At 36.4% G+C, this 23,791-nt stretch overlaps 2 protein-coding genes across 9 annotated transcripts in view; both read right to left on the bottom strand.

The window, feature by feature from the left end:
* Positions 1-1,007: 1,007 nt before the first annotated feature.
* Positions 1,008-11,558, bottom strand: LYVE1 (lymphatic vessel endothelial hyaluronan receptor 1). Its single transcript, XM_069857590.1, has 6 exons — positions 11,269-11,558; positions 6,682-6,841; positions 6,436-6,575; positions 3,770-4,057; positions 2,599-2,677; positions 1,008-1,856 (listed from the first exon to the last, which is right to left on the bottom strand). The coding sequence occupies exons 1-6, from the start codon at positions 11,348-11,350 to the stop codon at positions 1,670-1,672; spliced, it is 936 nt and encodes a 311-aa protein (XP_069713691.1). The 5' UTR covers positions 11,351-11,558; the 3' UTR covers positions 1,008-1,669.
* A 2,827-nt stretch (positions 11,559-14,385) lies between these two features.
* Positions 14,386-23,791, bottom strand: part of IRAG1 (inositol 1,4,5-triphosphate receptor associated 1) — a 76,303-nt gene continuing 66,897 nt past the window's right edge. For 6 of the 8 annotated variants that reach the window (XM_069857585.1, XM_069857583.1, XM_069857584.1 and 3 more), the window contains 4 exons: positions 22,734-22,801; positions 19,716-19,835; positions 18,684-18,815; positions 14,386-17,404 (listed from right to left, as the gene is read on the bottom strand). In XM_069857585.1, coding sequence (XP_069713686.1) covers positions 17,164-17,404; positions 18,684-18,815; positions 19,716-19,835; positions 22,734-22,801 — 561 coding nt within the window. In that variant the 3' untranslated portion in view covers positions 14,386-17,163. The remainder of the gene's footprint in view (positions 17,405-18,683; positions 18,816-19,715; positions 19,836-22,733; positions 22,802-23,791) is intronic. The other 2 variants (XM_069857581.1, XM_069857586.1) reach the window with 2 other exon arrangements.

The following is a 23,791-nucleotide window of genomic DNA, read 5'->3' as shown; positions in this document are numbered from 1 at the left end:
CAGGTAATTTTTGATCTTTAAAACATGGAAAAGAGAGGCAGAAGGGAAATTGTAATATGTCACAAAAGAAGTCCAACATTACCTGGAATCCACTAGTGTTGCCTGTGTCCGTAAGCGTGTTTGCTGTTCTGACATCATGACAAATGTTGGCTGTGGCCTTATTTCTTCTGTCTACTCTCACTGCTCACATGACATAGAGTTCTTTTATGCAGGTGGCATTACTGTGGTGTTTTGCAAGAAGAGGAGTTATCTAAGTGAGTGGGAAAGCTGTATTTAGCATTTTCCTCCATTACATATTTTTTCTGCTGAAATTCTGTTGCTGGACATCTGAAATTAGTGGGTTTTAGAGCTGTACTGAATCAGAGTCTTCTTGCAGCAGCGTAGCTTTAATGGCAGCGGTGTGCTGCATGTCAACACAGTCCAGACTTCTGGAGCCATGAAGTATTTCTGAGAATAAAGAGAAAACAAAAAACAATACAGGGAATCTCTAAGCATGCTGTTAGCAATACACTGTAATTCACTATCTAGTGGAACTTATAACCACTGGCCATTTTTTAAACTTCTGTGAATTAAAAATATGAAAGTTCATAACCCAGTGTCCTATACTGTAGAAAACACAATATTGATGAGCAATTCTATTACTATTTTATTTAAGACTATGACTTTCAAGCTGCTTGATCAAAAAAGAAACTTCCTTTGCCATAATAAACTCCTTCACATATAAAAATCAGTTATCCAAACAATTTATAAAAGAAAATAGATGTTAAATTGCTAGTGTTCTTTTATAACAACTCATTACTTCTGTAACATTAGAGTTATATAAGCTCTTTTACTGTGAGAGTTTTCATGAGAATAAATAGTCCAGACAAACAGATCTACCATACTTTATTTTTTACGAAGTTCTGTAAACATCCCATACCACTTGAGATCTTTATTATGAAAGCCACACTTAAATATACACAAAAGATCTTAAATATAATTGTTGCATTAGTTTGAGCTTTTTTCCCGTCAAATATCTGTTGCAGAAGAATGATACAGATTTTAATAAATAAAACAGTAAATTATGATATGATGAAGATATCTAAGGAAGTTATTAATTGCTGTCTATATATATAAAAGCATCAGCATATTTGGACCCTTCTTTGGGTATTTGAATGACACAGGGTTTTTCCTTTGATTTTTTACTCACTTGTAAACAGGCTTATTTCTTCTGCTTGTAATCAGACTTCTTTAAAATAGTATGCAGCTACTTAATGGACATAAGCTAATCTACATGAGGAAGAGATACAGTATCATCATTTTATTTTAGACATTAAGTTAGCAGACATCCTCCAGCCATATTAACCCCCTGGTTTTGTTACATATTGATCTGCATTCTGTGCAGAGTTAACACACTGCACGTCGTTAATAGCATATTCCTAATTATTTCTTTATTGAAGATGAAAAATGAGCTGTGATATGGATTTTTTTGGTTGTTTGAAGAAAATTAGATACTGTATTCTTCTGCAAGAGCATTTATAGCTAAAGATGTAACTATTTGAAGAAAAGTTTTCATATATTAAGACAGAGAAAACATTCATGAGTATGTACAATCACCCATGTTTAAAAGCATTGCTCGGTTCTGTGTGCTTTGTTTCATGTTTCTGTCAAGATATGTACATTGTTCCCCTTAAACTTCTGCTTCCAAACATTTTACTGTGGCCTCAGGCATGGTTTTAGACTCTTCTGCCTTTTTTCCATTATTCTTTGTTTCCTTCTCAGGTGTTTTGTCATTTGACTTGGTCTCTTTGAGAGCAGTAGTTTCAACCATTTCTTTTTGCTGATCCTTGTTCGAAAAAGGGAAGGTTTTCTTGTACCTTTAAATAGAAAAAAAGGATAGTAAAGCAGAAACACTGGCATAGTTTGGTAGTATCACTCAAGAAATTAAGTGAAAATACCTAGAAAACTTTCTTTGCTTTACTCAAGCAAACGTCTCACAGAGAACAGTGGCATGTAGATCACTGTGCTTTTTCGAGCAGTGTGCTTTTTAAATAAACATTTTTGTTTGTTGTTTTGTTTTAAAACAATGTTTATTCAGGATTCATGGTACACAATGATAAAGCTGTCTGGGCTAGGGTGTGAGCAACGCACATGGCTTTTGGATATGATTTAATCATCCACTGCGTTGAAGACCTTTATGCATGACAGATGAGTTCAACAATTATTTTTTTCTGAACACAATTATAGTCCAAGAACAAAGGCTTTTACCTTGAGTCTGTCATAGAATGAATAAAAGAATAAAACTGAATAAACAGGCTTATATACAAACAGAGGCACACTTCAATGTTGCTGTTTTGGCACACTTGGAAATATTTCACGAGGCATGATTGACTAATCAAAAATAGACAACATTTGCCTGTGGTTCCTTGTCTAAAGCAGGGAATGGCAACAGCAAATTTTATCTGCATAACTACAGGGTTTGAGATTTTGTTCTTCATTCTACACTGTTATGTCATTACTGTTATTTCTCTGCTCTTTAACTATACCTTCAAATTATTCAGTGGTTGTACTCCAAGAGTTAACTCAGTCCAAGAGAAAAAAAAGAGAGAAAAAACTTACCTTTTGATATAGCAGACTGCTAGAACAACTGAAATAATGAAGAAGATGACTGCCAGTACAAGAAGTGCAGTAGGGATACCTGGAGATAAAAGGGAGGTAAGCATAGGGTATCTATGTGTACTTAATTTTTGCTTTCTAAAGGCTCATGAGCATAAATCCAGATTCTTGTAAAAATAGCCTATAGTATGCAGTACATACACATCAACTCAAGAACAGAGGTGTCGGGAATCTCAAAAGGTTAGTTACTCCTGCTTATTGTTTTCAAGAGAGACTAAACTAGGTGTTTAGGTACCTTACAGGTGCTTGTCTAATCGGCTCACTGGCGGGCTTTTACAACCACCCTAGAGAATAAATTTTTGTGATTAACTGTCCTTACAGTCAGAGTGTTTTCCCCCATTTTTAGTCTATTTCTTGGTTGCTGTATATGAGGATTACTTACTCACACCTTCTATCTGGAAAATACCTCCATATATGGAGAACAATAATTCTCCTTAAAACTTTCTTGGCTTGTTTTGTTTTTAAGAGCCTGATGAGTTTTTCATTACTCTGAGCACATGGTGTTTGCTAAGACTTTCTCAGAAATGTGTTTACCCCAAATCACATTAACCAGAATGAACTTCCACTGTTTCATATTAAAATATTATCAAAAACTATAAAATAAGATCGTCTATTTTAAAATTATTTTGAAATCCTCTGCCTTATAAGTTTTGCTTTTGCAAAGCCACAGCTCTCGTGTGCTGCCTCCAGGTTCAGCTGCATCACTGTGAGTGCTGGAGTAGCAAACAAAAATAGCAGCAGACAATTTTACTACCAGCGTAGAATCATAAAATGGTTGGAGGGAACCTTAAAGATCATCCAGTTCCACCCCCCTGCTGTGGGCAGGGACACCTTCTGCTAGATCAGGTTCCTCAAAGCCTTAGCCAACCTGGCCTTGAACACCTCCAGTGATGGGACAGCTGTGAGTTCTCTGAACAAAGTAAAAAAAAATTCTTCCTAATACCTAATCTCTATCTGTCTTCTTTCAGCTTAAGATTGTTCCCCCTCGTCCCACTCCTGCACTCCCTGATGAAGAGCCCCTCCCCAGCTTTCCTGTAGACCCCCTGTAAGTACTGGAAGGAACATCTATGTGACCAATCGTTCTGATTAAGTAGCTGCTATATATGGCCTTTACCTCCAAACACAATGGCATCATTCTTAAAGGCAGCACGGGAAGTGTAGCGGGGCGAGTATTCCTCCGGCATTTTTGTAGTGGTCCCCTCTGTTGGTGCTATAGTTTCAGTTACACATATTACGCGAAATTTTATATTTTTCGGGGGTTGTTCTGACTCGGTCACATTGGGCACTGCTGTGATGTTCTCAGTCACATCCGTGCTTGAATATGCAGTGAAGTCTGTTGGTGCACTTGATGAAGGTACTATGGCTGTAGTTGGATCTGGTTTACATGAGTTAATCTGAACATCTGCAGCCAGGAAAGGAAACATGTAAGAGTTGTGTTGGATGTTAGTTTTGTATTTACTGTACACACATTCATTGAAATTGTTGCCCAGTCATTGCCTTCTGGAAATTATCGTTGGTTTATTCATGAAAGCCTTACCCAAACCAGGCATGCCTGTTTCCAACATGTGGCTACAACCCAGATCCCACACCTTTTATTGTTACTCACATAGTTAAACATTTTTTTGAGCAAGCGTGGCACTTGTTTTATAATTGCATGCCAATGACAAGACTCCTCCTGAAATGTTCTTAGAATAGTAATGCATATAAAAAACAATAATGTGACTTCCTGCAGAGCAGGAGACTTCAATGCAGAACCAAGATCCAAAATTATTTCTGTTATAACCAAGATCAAAAAATATTTCTGTTATATGTATGTTCAAAACATATGCATGCACTGTTGATACTTGGAACACTACTCTTATTTTCTGGAAACAGAAGTAATCCATAAAACTTTCAGGTAAACCAGGTAGTGGTGCAAGGTTAAAAAATGACATGATTCTAATGGGGGCTAGAAAGAAACAAACTTCAGGCACAGTCAGAAATTAAGTAATTTAAAAAACGTGAATATGTTACCTATATTAAGATGTAAGTGCAAGCGAACTTTTATATGTGAAAGGAAAAGCTGAGTTTTGAATTGGGCTCATGAAAATGTGAAAATTCTTCTTTTCTAGCTCTATTTTCTGTAAAGCTATAAAAATTTCACTAAAGTAACAAGCAGATTACAACATAAATAACAGGGAAACGACGCATGTACTGTTCTCCAAATGAATCCCTGTGGGAAGTGTGATGACGCAGTTTCATTCGCAGAATAAAAAGTTGAATGGCAAGGGCTTTTTACTTTTTTTCACTATAGTTTTCAAGTGATTTTGGCATTTCTTTGGCACAATTAAAATTGACAGAATAAGCTTCTACCAGATAATTCGGGTAAGAAATTACTAGAACAGGCAAAAGTTAATTAAGATGAAACAATGCAGAATCATCCCAATGTTAAATATACATTATGTTATTTTCTAGCCATTCAGCAAGCTTAACTTTATTCATGTGCTACAAAACAGTATAATTTTTTTGAATTAGAGCTAAGCAAAGCAAGTAATTTGGAATTGCCCAACCTACACAACATTTCTGATGCAGAATGACACACTGTTCATGCACTGAAATACCATATTGCATAGGAACAGAAGAAATAACAGTACTAGTAGGAGCAGTTTATTTTAGAACATGTTGCCCAAGTACTAATTCCCCTATGTATTCATCAATAGAAGCTTGTAGAGAAGAACTAAGTTAGTTCAATCATGTCAGCTTTAACTTTACAGGTTAGGTGATAAGTCAATTTCTAACAATGCTTTCCTTCTGCAGTGCTTTCTTATCACAGACAGATTCTTTACAGGCTGACTCCTCATATTAGCCACCCTCCTTCACTAAAGTAGCCCATGATCATCAACAAAGTCCCAGCGGTGAAGGCATGGCCTGCTCCCTAACAGCTTTATCCTCAGTCTCTTTGTAAGCTCCAGTGTTCACAGTCGCCAGACACGGTCTTAGGTCTTTATACCTTTGCATGGACATATCTTGCGTATCTATTTTTCTCCTGCTCTTTCTAACTCTTGTTCACACATCTTTCCTGAAAAAATTTATTTTGTACATAATTTCTTGCTCTTGTTATCTAAAACTCATTGGCAAGGTCTAGGGACTGATAAGGAATAAGTTATTGATCCTGTATATCATCTAATTATTTGTGTAGTTGTTACGTAACAACCATGGATAGGGGACACTAGCAGGAACACAATGCCTCTAGTTAAATACCTATTTTTAGTTAACATAACAGAAGTCATTAGTAAACAATACTGATCTGTTGTGCTGAGAAGGTCTAACTTATAGCAGGGCCCAAGTTCCACTGTTGTGTCTTCAATCTGGGAACAGACATTCAAGAATGAGGGAAAGGACAGGTTTTTTCACATATAGGATGATGCACATTAAAGAAAGCTGTTTGATTTTACTGACAATAGATTGGGAATCTAGTGAATTTTATGGTCTCTCAGCTGTTCTATCTTATATATTAACTTAGTTGAACAGATATATTTCCTTTTATCAAAAAACATTCGGCTTTTCCTGAAGTACCCCACTCTTGATTAATCTGGATCAACTGAATTGACCTTTTGTATTTCTTGGAGGCTTTTTTCCCCCTGCTGAGCTAAGTACAGCTTGACAACATTTAAGACTGGAGGGAAAGGGCCAACAAATTATAAGAACTCACTCACTTGTTATGATTTTTTCATGCAGGTGTTAAAAAGTAATAAAATCCCCCCAAACCTCCAAAATAATGTGGTTGTCATGCTTACATACCTGAGGAATTGAAGCAGTAAACCTTAAATGTTTTAAAGTGTTCAGCATTCCATGGCACTAGTCCAACGTTGCCCTTACCGCATTTGGTGTTGGATGTTATCCGAGGAATGACAGCCAATCCGTCTTTCACCCATCCATAGCTACAATAAAAAGCATCAATCCTTTTAATATTAGATATATCACCAGCCTCAGATGTGTGTAAAGGCATTCACTAAAGGTAATGAGGCTCTAACTGATGTCATATACCTGCATGTTTCAAAGCCATGTTTCAAAGCCTTGTCAACTTGGGCTTTACTTGCCAACTGTAGATTCAGCTGATTACATGCATTACTTGCTTCTGAGAAATTCACTTTCTCCTCAAGATAGATTCCTACACCTGTGATCCTGCAAGGTGAAAGAACGGAACCTGTAATTTAGACATAAATATTCAAGGTTAGTATTTAAATGTTAATATTTATTCCTCACGAAGAATTTAAAGTCACATTTAACTAAATGGAGCATTGTTAAAAGTTTCTAATTTGAGGATGCTAGAAAACTAATCTCTATCAAAAAAGGACATATTTTAAAAATAGCACTTTTTTTCTTAACACAGTAGTCTAGAATTTCAAGAATTTTGGCTGTGATTAGACTAAACGCATATACGGTTGGCATCTGAGTCATTACCTGGAGTCAATATCTTATTAAAGATAGTCTTATTTGTCGTACTTATTCATGCTAAATATGAAGAGAAATCAAACAGGTTTTTTCCTTTTTTTAAATTAAAATTATAATACCCAGAGTTGCACTGAAGCACTGATTCTGTCAGCATACTGCTCTTAGCAGTATGGGTTCTATCAAAGGTATTATACATAATTTTAAATGGAATTAGTATACCAATAAGAAAATATGCCTATGATGATTTTATCATTCCTGATGTTACTTATTCCTCCTGAACCTTTTTTTTTTCCTCATAGCTGGTGTGATGCTTCAGCCTCCCAGCCACTGTCAAGTTGCAGCAGGAAAAGAGGGGATAGACCAGGTGAATTTATGACACTAATTCCCATCCTTCTCCATAGTCAGTTCATCCGGCTTTTTTAGAAAGCCACAGCTGGCACACTGTTTATGTTTGACACTGACAAGGATAAAGGATGTTACTCTTTTGCCTCCCTATTTCACTGGAGGCATACAGTGCAAAAAAGATAGTTTTCTTTTTGAGTTACATACAGTAATTGGCATAGTAAGTGAAACATTTCAAAATTTCTTTGCAAACATTTCAGAAAGCCAACAGCCACAGGTGTTACTTCCTTGCTCCATATGCTCTTCAGGCTGTGTGTCCACCAGATATGTACCCTAATGAATGCTTCATAAAACTGTGCATCAGAATACAGGCAATCCACAAACTGCCGAGGCAGGATGAAGTGATGCCTGCAGATCCACCACGTGATTTCTTAGTAAGAGAGGTTAAATTGAATTTTGTGAATGGAAAGATAGAACTAGCAGCCAAGCCACTCCCATGTTAAGAAAGGGCTAGAAAGATAAGTAAGCTTGTGTGGAGTGCTAAAAGAAAGGCAGGCTGCACTCCTGCACCCATTGGGTATGGTAGCATTGGAAGTGACTTCTGGTAAAAGATACATCCTGCTGTCCTTATGTTTAGTTTAGTTGGACTTAAATGTTTGGTAGAGCAATCATTGAATTAGGCAGTAATGGAGGCTATGACCTCCCATTAACACTTCTGGATGTGGTGTAGACCCAGGCACATGGCAGGTGAGCCACTGAATGCTTGAGCAGTCCCTATAACCAATCATGGCTGCATTCAGTGTTGACTTGAACATAAGTCAAGCCCAAACATATTGCCAAGAAGCTCTGTTGGTGAAGATGTGTGTGTAGGTATCAAGGACTTCAAGTCTATCCAGATAGTCCCAGTGTAAAGATGATTCACGCCGTTGTATTTCTTCCTTTCAACCAGCCTGTCTTCATGAGTGTTCTCTTAAATGTCTTCATTTTGGCCAAAGTATTTCTGTGTAAGAGGTGTCAAACACTAGAACAGGCTTCCTAGAGAGTGGTTGATGCCCTAAGCCTGGCAGTGTTTAAGAGGCATTTGGAAAATGCCCTTAACAGCCTGCTTTAACTTTTGTTCAGCCCTGAAATGGTCAGGCAGTTGGACTAGATGATTGCTGTAGGCACTTTCCAACTGAAGTATTCTATTCCGTTCTAGGTGTTCCAGTGTTAAATTTTCTTGATTCCTTTTTGCTAATAGGCAGCTCTCTTGGTCCTTCTGAGAATCGTTTCTGGTTTCCTGAATAACCCCCTGTCTCAGCTGCTGAGACACGTTCCACACTTCCCCTTTTTTAGTTTTCAGGACACCACTCCTGCAGGGTTTATCCTCAATTCCCTTCTCCCTTACTACTTTTTGTGTTCAGACTTCACTCCAACTCTTATTGCTTACTTAGTCAATTATTTTCTTATCTTTAGATTTGATCTAATACAACTTCTAAAAAAATGCATTATTGGGAATGAGTTTCTCCATGACCAACTTTACAAATTTAAAATAATGCTGAACAGCTGACTGAATGGAATTTTCTGAAATTTCTGAAAGGAGCCTAGATACTTGTAAACTGTTACAGTCTGTAGCCATTCAATTACAGGACAAATATTTGTATTTAAGAATGGTATGATAGATAAATAGCATAATATAAAAATTCAGTTCCAGAAGATTAAGTCTTAAGTGATAAGAAAAGTGACTGAAGGACGAAGATCAAAGTTGTACCTTAGAATTCACTGAGACTTTTAAGACAAAATGGTGAAGTAAACGAAATGTTTTGGGATATTATCACCTTCAATCTAAATTCAAGATTGTTTTACAATATGAGGGAGAAATCCAGAAAGAGAGTAGCAGCCTCTTCAAATCTTTTTGTATCAGTTCTGACATCTGTTTCTAAAGATGACTGAGTTTCCACAGGAGACAGACTAATCCTTTAGAAGCATGTTATTCACTTTGGTCCACAAGCTGCATGTAGCTGTACTTCAAGGTTTACTCTATTTAGCTAACCTACTAATAATGGGATATACTCCTCAGTATTTTGGTGTTGTGTGAAAAATCTGTTTCACAGCGAAACGTGGGAGGACTTAGAAGAATCTCACAAAAAGAAAAAGTTGTCATAGGACAGGAAGAAAGAAAATTGTTTAATTTTTGTAGTCTATAGGTATTGGTTTTATAGTGCATTAGTTCTCTTGTTTTTTGGGGGAAGCTCTTGTTACTATCTCTTTACCTTGCACCAAGCCTTCGCTCTGATTTATGAAAGAGAGTTTCCTTTGGCTGTTGATGTCAGGGAGCAGCAAGAATGAAACTGTTCCACAAGGAAAAGGAGCCAGGAGCCAAGGGTGACCACAGCACAGGCAGGACAGTGCGCTCACTGACCAGGGCGCAGTCCCACTGCACCTGAACAGGGACACAGTGGTGACAGGGGCTGGTTTCACTGGCAGCCCCAGAGAGAGCAAGACAGTGAGTCAGATGCAGCGTTCATCGAGAAAGTCAATTTGGGAACAGCAAAATGCAGTGCTACTATCACACGTGCCTGAATTCCATCCTGGAGACACATCTGCCTGCAACCTAAGTTCAGAGTCCCTCTGTGAAGCCCAGTGAGTGAGTCACTACAGAAGGGGGCTGGGCATGCTTGAAGACAGAGTTGGAGATCAGCCCCGAGCTTAACCGGAACTCTTGGACCAATGGCCAGAGAGTGTATAAGGAGGTACCCTAAGGAAGGCTTGGAGAGGAACTAAGGGGTGACCTAACAGCGTGAAGGAATAGTCTTAAGTCTCAAGCTCTCTATTTCCCCAGTGAAAATTATTCAGTGGTTGGAATTGCTGGAGGAGGCTACTGTTTTAGGTACTCCAGACCTGTGGAACTTCAACAGGACTTGTACTGAGCACCTGCTTCACTCAGTCCAGGTTTCCTTCAGAAACCTTTCAGTAGATAAGAAAATCAGTTGTCTGCAACAATGGTGTATGTTCTTTTACATAGGTAGAACAAGCATTTACTCCTTGCAAATTACAGTGAAACATCTGGTGTACATTGAGTATCTGCAGATATGCTGGTAGCTACAACAGTAAGAATAGATTGCTTCAAGTTGATTATGGAATTTAGAGAAGACATTAAAACGTAACTAATGTATAGAAAGGGGTATTGTATGACACTGATCGAAAAAATAGGTTCATATAATAATGTTCGAGGGTGAAGGATTATCTGTGAAGTATGTAATAAAGTTGATGCTGGAAATTCCCCATGCTAATTTTTTCAAACAGTTTTGTGTCAAACATAAAAACCTTTGCACTGTATTAACCAGAGACAGGCATGAAATACCACACATTTCCTTCAATGGTGCAAGTCAAGACAGTGTCAGGATATTGCAAAGTCAGAGCAAAAGGCTTTGCATTAAAGATAAGATTTTATCACAGGCACACCAAACTTTTGTCACGCATGTTTTGCTTTCTGAGGATTGTACAGAACTGGTTGTTGTGGTATTTTAAGTAATAAAACCATAAAATCAGAATTCAATAGGACTGAACTTAATCCTAAATGCAATACAAAATCTTTAACACAAGGAGTTCTGTAACATTTACACAATAATGCTACAACGCTTAGACAATAATTGAATTAGACTGACAATGAAAGAGTTCCCCTACAGGCTAGAGTAGTCTTTGTTGCACTGTATTCTCAAACCCCTGTGGTTTCCTATGCCAGAAACACATCTACCCGCACCCCCACCCTCACCTTTTTGTTTGCCATTCTATCTACCATTTTTCAAGTATTTTACTGTTCAACCAGGAGACTTTTTAAAAGCGGAAGTTACATACCTGTTATAAAGTAATTTTGAGCCATGAATGTCATAACCCAGGTGAAAAACACTGCTGAGGTAACTCCAAAAAATGTTCCCATTGTCACCAGCTTGGAAAATAAAGAAATTCAAGATGATTTGTTTCCCTTGCTAAGAGAATTTAAGGTATTAGATACTGTCAGACCACTTTTGAGATGGCTTCTTGAAAGCACCTTCGGCTGTCAGTGCACTGCATAGAATGTCAGAGCAAACGTGTTGACTGTCCCACTCAGAGGTGAGGTCACTGACTGGAAATCCCTAATCACCCTTTACATTTTCTTTCATGTAGGGCTTGCTGGAAAATTTAACTACTGCTGACTCAGAAATCACAGCTGAGGAAGGGAGATAAGACTGTTAGACTGCTAAGTCAGTAAACACTTTGAAAGAAGTTCTTCTTTTGCTGTTTTTTCCTGTTTTACTGATTAACAGCTCATTACTCATGTTGTCTATTCATATAGTAAATAAAGTGAATTCTCTATTATATCACAGCATGCAAGGCAGGATTTTTCTTTTGGATTTGGAAGGACATCCCTACTAAACTATTTGTCTCGCTGTAGTACTTCTACATTTCTTTGCCCTAGAGTTCCAACGCAAAAATAGGTACCGTAACACAGAGATAACGTTATACCTAGTTTTGAACATATTTGGAGATACACTATTGTCAATGGAGTTCCTTGTGAAACTGTAGGGACAGAGGTGGGAGACAGTCCCTTCACTGCTGCCTTATGTGAGGTTCCAACAAACAGTGATGCCAACAGACTGATTCAAATCACAGATGATCCTGATAGCTGTAAGTTAGAAAACCTTCAGGAAGTTTTAGCAAAAAAAAATTATTTTTTTTACTCAGATTCTAACAAACATGGAGTTCAAGAGATCAGCTCGTTCCCTTTCCTGTCAGTAGGATCAGCTGTATTTATATTCTTCCTGACAGATGTTTGTCAAACCTGTTCTTAAAGACTTCCAGTGACAAATTCCTAACATTTCCTCAAATGTTCTATTCCACCACTTCACTGTCCTTTACTGTTAAAAGATGTTCCCTAGTCTAACCTGACTTACCCATTCCATGATGTAAACCAATCACTTCTTTTCCTGTTAGAAGTGGATATGGAAAACAGTTCATTTCCTTGCATTTTTGCAACAATCTTATGTAAAGAGTTATGCCTCTGCTCCTGCTTTACTTTCAGCTAAGAAACCCCAGCTTGCTCACTTTCTCTCTAGCTGAGGCTTTGCCAATGCCAAGTGCTGATTCATGCATTACTTTACCTGTTTATACAGTTCAGAATGACAAAGCCCTTTTTACTGCAACAGGATGATTTTGTTACATCATGTTCAGTTTGTGATTCCGTAGCCTTTTAGACGTCCTGCACCTCCAGGCTGTTTTCAAGGTCCTCTTGCAGCAGCACCTAAACACCGTTCCGGGTGCTATAACACAGGCAGGCGTTTACAGGGCCAAGGGGACAATCTTCTAGATTAGTGAAATGATGGCTTCATTAGCAGTAAAGAAATTAAAATTGGGTTGTGTTTGGACTGTGGTTTGAAACTGAATATTGGTAAAGCTCCTTAACATCTTAAGACAAATTCCTTCCTCCAGTTTCTCCTCACTCCTTTATAGTGTTGTACTTACCTGCCTCTACAAAGTGATGGCAATCAGGTACTGTAATCAGACTTACTCTCACTGAAGAAAGTTCTAAATGGATTCACTTGGATTTACACCGTAGGAACAGAAACTAGCAGTTATTCTGTAGCTCTCATGAGCTAGTAGCTTGCGTCTGTAAAATACTGAGAACATTAAATAAAATCTTACCATCTCCAGGCTTACCTCAAACTGCTAAGTATTTTCTATCATGAAAACTAAGCAAAAGCTGGATTTCTGACATTTTAAAATTGTGTGCTAATTGTCCTCCCAAGTTTTAACACTTTGCGTTTATTATCCTCACTGTGGCAAAGTTCCTTTAGTCAAACTCTGTCCATGCCATTGATGTTTAGTAGGATTTTTAGCTGGAAAAATGAGATTAACACCTTTGTAACACCAAACATAAATAAGCTCCTTCACATGATTTGTGATTTTGTGAGAACAGACTACAGATAAGGAGAGGGAGAAAAGAATTTTAGGATGTTGAAGTGAGACTGAAATAATCTTTTTTTTTTTTATATTTCTGCTGTTCCAAACTGTATGGAAGATCACTTACCTGGACTGTAACAGTATAAAAGATCTTTGTGGGTCTTCATCTTAACCTGTGTGGTGAAAAAAAAGCACAGCCTTATGCTGAATGTTTACTTAGCACTGGAACTAAATATCTATGGCAACCTAAGAGGAAAATTCCCAGCATCTCATGCCAGAAAGTTTTAAAATATTGATGAGGATTGCTAAAGAGAAAACTTCCTGTATAGGAGAACAGACTTAATTGTTCTCTACAATCATTTCTAAAGAAACCTTGAAACCTGAACAACAGGAGAGAAAACAAGCTTTTAAAAATGTTTATAAACATACATATAAAATACAAATATCAGGGTCTTTTCCTGGTAAAAGTAATTCCTTTCAAAGTTGTCGCTGTACCATCTTTTTTTCTCCCTGACACAGACCATGAGAGATTCAGAAGTGACATTTCTGTTCTTTGCGACAATTGAGCGTTGTCTCCTTCCCGCTGGCCTGGTAGTTCAGGTCTCCACAAAGCCCAGGCTTCCCTGACCTCCCAAGCCTACAAGAACAAAAACCAAATAAAGAATCCTAAACTTTCTCTCAGTCTCCTTTGGTTACAGATCTCCTACCTGGCTTCCCATGTTCCACATCCTCTGTGACAGGCAGCCTCCTTCGGAAGCAGGGGTTAAACTCTCTCCAGGATATTTCAGTTTCCTCTCTCATCTTGCTTCTAGGGTGACCCTGCTTACAGACACTTTCTCTATTGAAACAGGGGTTTGCTTGCTTCTTCTACACCATTTTCCTTGAAGAATCAAAAGACTAAGAAGGTGGTTTTCAGTATGTGTAACGTGGCACTATATCACGCAGCACATACAGTGTGTATTTCATAAGAACATAACCATTAATATGCAGACAGGTCGCATGTGAAAAACAAGCCATGAAGGCAGCAACATCGAGGACTTTGAAACCATACTTTTATTTCAAAACTCAAGTATGTGATACTATACAGTACAATACAAGCACGCTTGTGCAAAATCTTACAATATTACAAATTTAAATATGATACACAAAAATAGTGCCCTTTTAAAATTCCTTTTACTAGAAACATCTGTGCTGTGCAGGAAAAACAATAAATGTGTCTTGTTAAAGCAGAAAAATAAATATTGCACCTCAAGAAAACTATTTCAGTGTTAAAAGCATAAATAACAGATCTATTTCTTGTCATCAGATTTGATCTTTGAATGTAGAAGAGGTTGGGTTTTTTCCAGATAAAGCAAACTAATATCCAGTGATAAAATTACATTTAGAATAGTTTTTGAGCTCATTCTAGTCTCCTATTAAAAAATGTGTCATCGTTAACTAACTGAAAAACATAAGCAAAAATATTTAATGTGCTGTTAGTCATTGTGGTTCATTATTTTTAGTGGACAGTTCGCTCAAAGTAGTTATAAAAAGAATAATTTTTAAAAAAATAAACTGTATCTTCATCTTTCCGTCCCCATTAAAACCTCTTGCCTGTTTCAATCCATTCAATAATTAACAACTTGGTGGCTAAATTATACTTTCCTTAGACATGCAAGTAGTTCAGTTCAAATCAGTACAACTGCTGATGGAAATTTGCCCTTATGTGCTAAGTCCACAAAAGCCACTGGGCTGAATTTCGAGAGAGGATGGAGACCTCATTTGCTCACTGACCAAAAAAAACCTAGCACATGTTTAACATTTATGAGTTGATATCAATAACTTCCTACATGTATTAAAATAAAGTGTTGGATTCACGTCAGTGAGATGTAAATAAAACCTAATTAATTAGGTTATAGGCATTGTTAATTATTTTGCCTCAGTGCAGCGCAACATTTCCACAATCACGTGATCAAATATGTGCTGTAATTTTCGGCATAGAGCATTCTGAATCTTAAGGATTATTTACCTTCAATTTTTATTGCCTTATTAAATTTTCAACACTATTTGTAAAGAATAATAAGTTAAAGAAGCTGATTTTAATAAGGAAATATTCAAAGAACAACCAACAAGATTCTTTGAATACTGCAAGTATGTGAAATGTTAGAGTAGTTCTTCATAGTCAGATACTCTAGCTGAACCAAACAGATACAGAGTAATTTGCGAGAAACCTTCTTCTGTCTTATTCTTTACCAATTACCATTTTAGGCCAAATGACACTTTCCCATGATCCTTTTTGAACTTCCTTAAGCACACTATTCCTAACAATATGTACTTTAAAATAAAAACCAAGCCTCCCTACTGCTTATAGACTTTCCCTCCCTCCTGAAAGTTGTAGTGTTCCACTTTTTAAAAATATATCTTAAATTTTTCTTTTGTTTCTCCATATAAAACTCTCTCAAGAAACATACAGCCAAAGATATGACAAACAAAATTCACCAGCAGGATATTTGTTACTAGAACCAGATATGTGAATGAAATTTCTGACTGAGTTAGGAAACCTGTTTTCTTTGACAGTTAAATTGACGTTCAGTGTTTGCACTCAAAGAAAACAATACTAACCGCATTTGAATTGAAATTACAGTACTTCATAACATACTTGTTCCTCAGTTGGTAAGCAGACCTGATAATTAGAAGATGCCAGAAGAATGCAAGACAGCTACAATCAAGTGTCACACTGGTTTTGATATTGTGGTTAGATTCAAGCATATAGCCATTGAAAGATAAACATAGTCCATCTTCAGTGATGTTCAGCAGATACGCATGGTACTACCTTAAGTGATGTGTATTTTGGTCTCAGCCATAGGTTGTATGGGTTTTTTACAGAGAATGGCTTCACCATTTTGAAATTGCTTATCTAAAGACTTAAGGATTCCACATTCTTGTGTAAGAAATCACAACTCCCAAATAGCAGGACTGTTAAAAAATTTGGGCAAAAGATTAATATATCATGACTTGATAGTTTGGCTTTGAAAGCATATTAGAACATTTACATAGCTGGCATCAGATTCTGAAAATTAACTACTAAACAAACATGCAGTGACTTCTTTAAAGTCCTCACTGCTTTCACGTCCTGATTCATCAGGCACTGGTAGGGTTTTGGCTGCACACAGAACTGTTCCCCATACAGATGTCAGAGGATATCCGTTTCCAGTATTAGCGACAGGGCAGAGTCTACTTAGCGGGGTCAGCTGTGTAGCATGTCCCTTTGATATATCAGAAGTTCTCAGATTTATTTGATGATATAAACTGTGCCACCTAGACACACCTAGAGCCTCTTCTCTACCCAATAATCATCAAAAAGAAAATTAATTAGACTCTTAAAACCCAGAGGCCTTAAATGCCATTAGTACTTCAACAATCACCAATAAATTCAGGAAACGCAAAGTAAAGCACTAACTGCAAATACAGGTTTTATGACTTGCTCCAAAACCATAGCAGAGGTGTCAGTGTCCTGTGCAAATTATTCTTTTAAATATCTTGCTGGTTGCTGATTACCTGATTACTGCCACAACCCTCATCACAATTAAATATTACTTTATTGTATCAGTAATTTACAATAAGAGGACAGACAGGATTATTTATCATATTGTCATTTTGGTAAGGTATGTTCATGATGTATCCCTAAACCTGATGGTGTGGAGTAATTCACTTGTCTAACAGATAACATTTAACAACCGTAAGGATGACTAAGCACTAGCTTTAACAACTGTGTTCTAATACACCTACTTGCTCAGGTACCATAAATATGTAGATGTTCCTTTATTATCTTTATTATTCAGTGCGTTGTTCATGTTGAAATCCTGAGTTCCACCAGGAATGTTGATGGGCAGCAGAACAGCTGGCCTTCCCTTCAGGTCCCTCTGATTTTTCATCACAGGAGTTGTATGAATGGTAGATTCCCAACACCACAGCAAAAATGATTATGGCAGCCACTACAAGCCATACCACATTCCAGTGTTTACACAGTTTGGGGTACAGTATATGTAAGTAATTAATGATGACTTCAAGTCTGCTGTAAAATTAAAAGAAAACTGTTACATATTAATTATATGCAAATGTATTATCTTAAGCTATTAAATTTGAGAAGTTTATTAGATGTATGGTGCACCATAGATCTATATTCCAAATACAAGGACCTTGTCAAAGAAGACTCAGACTGTTAAGTTCTTTTAAGAGCTGTACACTCAGATATGGGTGATATTGCAAGACAGCTGAAGGCTAAGTTTGACTTTTGCTTCTCCCACCTGTCAACTGACAAATCTCAGAGCTTGATGTGATGTAAAATTCTGCGCTGTTCATAGCTTGGTCAACTAAGTTAAACATTAGAATATGTTGGAAACAGATTGCTGTCCTTATGAACATGGCTGAAATCTCAGACTAACAGATGTTTATAACCATAATGGTTATGGAATGGAAATGGATTCTTCTAGATAAAGTAAGCATCCCTACCTTAGCCTGGAACTGGACATATTACTTGCTTTGGCCAGTAGTAAGTTCCTCTCTAATGCAAAAGTCTCTTTGCTTTTAAAATGCAGGAAATTGTAGGTATATGGTATTGGGTGGTGGAAGCACCAAAGAAACTCAATAATTAACTCTAAGAAAAGTTGAAATTTTCAGAATAGTTTTCCAGTTAAGGCATCAAATGCTTCAGATAAGCCAGACAGCAAAGGATTCAAAAGTTCCCAGTACAGACAAAGAACATTGGGTACAGATGAACGCAATAAACAGGTTGCTGCTGAAAGGCAGAATGTTCCAGCATAATGCTGTTCTGCTGTACTTGCACAGCTTCCAGAAGGAGCAGGCATCTGCCTGTCCAAGTCAAAGCTAGGCCAACGTAGCTGAGGAGCTTGTCTTAGCCTGCATCCACCTTTGTAGATGTACTGGAAGACTCATCTGTGAAGACTCTTTGGGAATGAGATATGGCACAAACACGGGCTTCAATTTCTTGAATTACAACTTTCCTGGAACAAAGCATGCTTACTGAGAGATACATTCTGGCACCTAGAGGACTTTTGTGGAATATTTTTTGCCTCAAACCAAAACCAAACCCCACAAAGGTGAAGCTCCTTGACGTCAACATACAGTTTTAGTTGAAATATTAATGGGAAGTTTTGCATTGTGCAACTAGGTTATCTTGGAATATGCCTTCGTGTGAAAATACTGTTATTTCAAATGTACTTCCTTAGACTGGAAGAAATTGTGTCAAGATAATAGCACAAAACACTTCGTTGGGTACCACAAACAGAAAAAAGTGGCTCCTCTTTCATGGACATATTACACCACTGTCTCACCTGCTTTTCAGTTTTCTTATCTCATCTTCGTTTTCACTTTCTTCATGTTCATCATGGCTTTCTTTTGTTGTCTCTTCATCTTCTTCCTTCAGCTCTTGAAGTTCCTTGGTTTTCTTCAAGCCTTCCTGATAGCTTTAACACAGAGAACATTTTTCTTAGTCTAGCATGCTATAAAGCCTATTCCTATGTAATGAAAAACTAGCTTTATGTTTTGTTATATGCAATAAAACACAAGTAGCAGTGTTACAGCATTCAGACGAGTAAAAACTAGCTAAAGGCCATGAGCATGGGACACAGACAGACACTGTTTCTTAGCAGAGGATTATATGATCTCTGTTAACAAATTAATCATCTTGAAAAAGAGATTAAAGTTCTCAGCAGAGCACAGCGTTTTTCTGTGGTGAAGGAGTTGGTATTTCTCTCTTATTTTCAGTCATCAACACCCTCTAGATATTTTTTTATCATGGCAATATGCGCAAATCAATGCTAAAGGTAGGTGGCTCATTGGATTCTGCAGGAGAGGATCAAAATTTTTGTCTCGCTCTTTGCATAGCGCACGGTTCTTTGCCTCACATGTAGAAACAGTCCCCAAAGCTGTTAATTGTCTCTGAACATGTTGTGTAAAGCCCTTTGTGCGATACAAACACCACGAGTTTACTGCAAAAGTTGATACCTACTCTTTACTCATTTCTATGTACACTTTTTAGAATAAACATTTTAGAAAGTTGTTTTGGATTATCCTGTCATGAAGCTGAACACTGTTGAGATAAGAACACCCACTCACCTCAGAATGTCTGATATAATGGCTCCCACAGTTTGTCTAACATTAATAAAGGCTGAAAGTGAACAGCTATGATGAAATGCAGTGAGTGAAGCTCACTCACATTGTGTCCCACATTGCTTCGATTATGACCATCCAGGAGCTAATGTCAATGACGCCATTCATTTAGCATTTAAAATTACATTATAAAAACATACATCCTCATCTGGTAGCACGTATTTACAGATTTAGTTTACATAAAATATTCCCACCCTTTATTATATGCTTCCTCTTCTATCTTGGCTTTAGTTTCAGGACTGATTTCTTCCAGCCCACTCTGTGTTAGCACAGTCGTTGAGGTTTCACAGTCAGGCTCTCCATTCGACTTACCACTGCCAAGACAAAAGAAACAGACAAACAGAAAACAACACAACTGAAATGTATTGTATTTGGAGTGTACTGCTGAACAAGAACAACCACAGGCAATTTTTGACTCCTGATTTTTCTTCTTTAATGTACATTGGAAAAAGAATATGTCTTTCAAAAGAAAAAAATTAAACACTAAGCAAAATTTTAGTTCAAAGTGTTGTAATTAAAGGACAGTAATTAATACATTTCTAAGAATCTAAGAAACTAACACTTCCATTTTTAGTCATCTTTTTTTTTTTTTAAAAAAAAAAGCACTCGTTTCCTGGTTTACCTGTAGCATTTATTTGCTATTTTTAAAAATATTCCCCTTAGCTTTGTAAAAGTCTTCTTAGCAATTGTAGCCTGCTACATCAGAGGAAAATAATAGAAATAATACCAATTCTTCATTTAAGAAAATATTTTTCTTATTTGCCTTTAGGTGCTCTGTCCTGACTTTATAAACTGAACTGATGCATAGGTTAAAAAAATACAAACACATACATAGGTTTTGTCAGTGAAACTTTTCTCAAGCAAAAGTTTTGAGCATTTAGCCTAAAGAAAAGCCGTTATATATCGTTCTCTTTCTGCAGTGCTCACCTGTCTTTATTTATTTAAGTCTGGGAGAAAGAGTTAAAGTTATTCAGACACAACTGAGCAAATCCATAAAAGCTAAGGTTTAATAAGTTCAACAGTGGATCCCATTTCAACTTTTAGAATCTAAACCATTTTTAGGCCTTATTTTTCTGGCACAAAAATCAATGGCAGAATAATTCATACTGATTAACACCCTCTGTGGGCAATAGATTTTCTCTCAAGAAGTCAATTAACAGTAGACATTATTTTCACTTGAACTTTAAACACATCATGAATATAAGCTTGAAGTGCTTAAATATACAAAACTGCTCAAGTACGTAATTTTACACTACCATAGCGTACATGCTTATGCTTAAACTTGAATTTCAAGTTTTACTTCTGTAACTTGATAATGATTTGTTTTCTTAATATCAAGTAAGAAATATTGGTAAAATTTTTCTTTATTTTTTTCTAGAATTTCTGTACACTTTCAAAAGTTGGTCTAAATCTTGCAGAATGGTGTTGAATCATAACAGCTATTGCCATAATTCTCTGCTTTTGTTTTCCTAGTTGTTGTGTATTTTCATTCATGGTAAAGCACAGAGATAAAACAAAAACATAAGATAAATTTTGTCCTGCCTCAAAACAATATTCTATACTGATGTGAGACCTACATATTATAAAACTTTTAATTTGCACCTTTTAAGTATCCTTATAAGCTTTAATTTAAATTAATATTGCAAATATTTTATGGTGAAATTGCAAGAAGTCTAAACCACCGAAGTAGTCATAGGAGTACAAGTAGTAGTAAGAATAAAAAAAAAAAAAAAAAAAAAATCAATGTGATGTTTTACTAAGTTTTACTTCTGAAGCATCAGCAAACAGCTTCCTTAGAACGTGCAATGTTTCCTGAAAGAGCTAAATATTTGGAAAAGTGCCTCCCAATTATTTGTTTTTGCTTTCTATGCTGATTATGCATATGAATAAAGTATATGCACACACAGTTTTGCAAATGCAACAGTACCTTTATGCATAATGGTAACTGTTTGCAAAGACCTTGTGGAACAGCTTGAGTGTGTCTTCTCTCCTCATCCCAGCCTCATGTTTTCATATTGCCACCATTGTATTCTATTACTACAGACGCTTTACATTTCAAGAACTTGTATAAAATTAAATTATGTACATTCATGAATTTCAACTGGAAGAACTTAGAAGTTCATTCCAGAAATGTTTAGATGCACGTGCTTTCCAGCAGAGCGATTCTTTGCTCTCCTTGCCCATATAACTATTGTTTTCCTCCATAGGTAGTACTATTTAAACCTGTGGAATGACTCTTGGAACTATTATGGAAAATGGATAAGAACAATACCCTTTAATCCAGCCAGGACATCTATATTAATGGTAAGTACGTAGTCAAAAGGGTAGATTTTTTAGTAAAAAATATTTTTGCACTTTATAGAGACTAGAAAGATATAGATATTGAGGTATTTTCTTGTTACCAGGCTGAAGAAAAATGTCCTCTTTCATATTAATTGTAAAATGCAAACTTCTATGGCTGTTATGATTTCAGGTTCTTAAAACTAAAATCTCAAACCTAGTGCTTTAATTCAGCTGAATGTTCAATTCATTTTATACTAGAAAAAAAGCCCTATGCCATTTAATTATTGTTTTGACTTCTGTAAAATTTTGATGATCTACTCTTACGATAAATCATATTTTTGAATGCTATATGCTTATGTTTATTCATATAAATTTAAAAACCTACATAATGCTGGATATCAGAGTAATTCAAAATATAATTCTTATCACCTGGCCACATGTTGAAAAGGCAAGGGCAGAACACAAAGTTCTGTGGCAGAAATAGTCAAGTTGAGGAATATTCATACCCAGGGTTACTCATGGCAACTTTAGATACAGCATTAATGTGTTCCAGGAAATATATTTTTTTGAAAACCACATGCATCGTCTGTAATACTCTTAGCTTTGTGAAGTTCTGAAGGCAGGCCTACTAAAATATTTAAATGTATAATTTTCTGCTGCATTTTTAACTTAATGGGTTCTAATGAATTCAGCACAGTCAATTTAGTTCTGAAATATTGCTTGTAAACACTTTGAACAAGTAAAGATTGATGATATGGTGACATAGTAAAATACAGTTACCAGATTATGAATCAGCCTAAGCCAATGTGTGTCACTGATTTCAATACCTTATGCCTTGGTATAAATTCTGTTAGGAAAGACAGAAACTCTATAATTTTCATTTCACACAAGGATTTAATAGGTAATGAGATGAACTAGAGAAAACTCACTTTTCTAAAAGTGCTGGCAGAACAGGAGTAGATGTTAGATTGCTCCTTCCATTACTAGATGATTCAGACTGTAAGTGAAAAACAGCAATAAATCTTACAGCCATAAACAAATTTCAAATCAGTCTTAATTAAAATGACAAAGTTAACGTGCTGCTTAGATTTTCTTCCCCCTCCTTTCTTGTTCATATATTGATCCATGAACAGTATAATTATTCTATTGCTTCTCTCCATACTATCCTAGAAACATTAATTTGTTAGCTAAATTTTCAGTGGAAATTTTTGAACAAAAAAAATCGTAAGAAATCATAATAAACACAGTCGGTTCTTCCTGAAACATTGATTCTGAGTATGTAATAACTAAATTACACAAACAGATGGTTTTCTTAAAAGTAAAATGGGTTTAGCTTCTCAGCAACATCTCCGATTTAAATAGCCTTACATTTTTAACAAAAAACTGCATAATTCTCAGGAAATATGTCATTTTAGCTCATCTCTGACCAGTCAGTATGCATTTCAGTTTTCCTCCAAAGCATTTATATGGATTTATTTAATTCATATTAGATTCTTAATTTATTAAAATTTTATAAACAAAAAGCCAAGACAAAGGCTGATAGCTCTGCTAATCCCAGAGCATCACAGAACTTTTAGATTTGTACCGCATACGTTTCTGTACATTAATTTTTAGTGGACTTTTTAGGCGATGAAGAGAAGCAGCTGAATCATCTTCAATGGGCTCCAGTTAAAACTTCTTACCTACAGTGGATAACTGTTTTTACTACTTCTTTCCAGTATGTTTCTACAGATTAAAAGGCAAATTGCCTCAGCTAATGTCTAAAGCCACGGAATCACCATCTGGCCCTATTCATCTCTGTGCCCAAAGTGCTTGCTTACGGAGGTAGATTTTGAAGGCATATGCCCCTTACACAACAGGAATTACCTTTCCCCATCCACTAGTCAAAACAAATTAAACCAAGGAAAGGGCTTACATTTTTTAGTAACTATGGCTTGCCCCTGTGCAAAAGTAGTTTAGACAGAAAGAATTAGCTTTAAACTGTGGG

The sequence above is a fragment of the Phaenicophaeus curvirostris genome, chromosome 5 (genome assembly GCF_032191515.1).
Source record: "Phaenicophaeus curvirostris isolate KB17595 chromosome 5, BPBGC_Pcur_1.0, whole genome shotgun sequence".
NCBI lineage: Eukaryota > Metazoa > Chordata > Aves > Cuculiformes > Cuculidae > Phaenicophaeus > Phaenicophaeus curvirostris.
Note: the sequence above shows the minus strand (reverse complement) of the source record. Positions and strands in the feature narration are given on the sequence as shown.

Excerpts from the sequence above, each read along its gene's own strand:
- LYVE1 (XM_069857590.1), bottom strand. The coding sequence starts at position 11,350 with ATGGGAACATTTTTTGGAGTTACCTCAGCAGTGTTTTTCACCTGGGTT. Across the intron at positions 6,842-11,268 it reads TCAAAATTACTTTATAACAG|GTTCCGTTCTTTCACCTTGC; the intron begins GTATGTAACTTC and ends TCTAAATTACAG. Across the intron at positions 1,857-2,598 it reads GCAGTCTGCTATATCAAAAG|GTACAAGAAAACCTTCCCTT; the intron begins GTAAGTTTTTTC and ends TTCTATTTAAAG.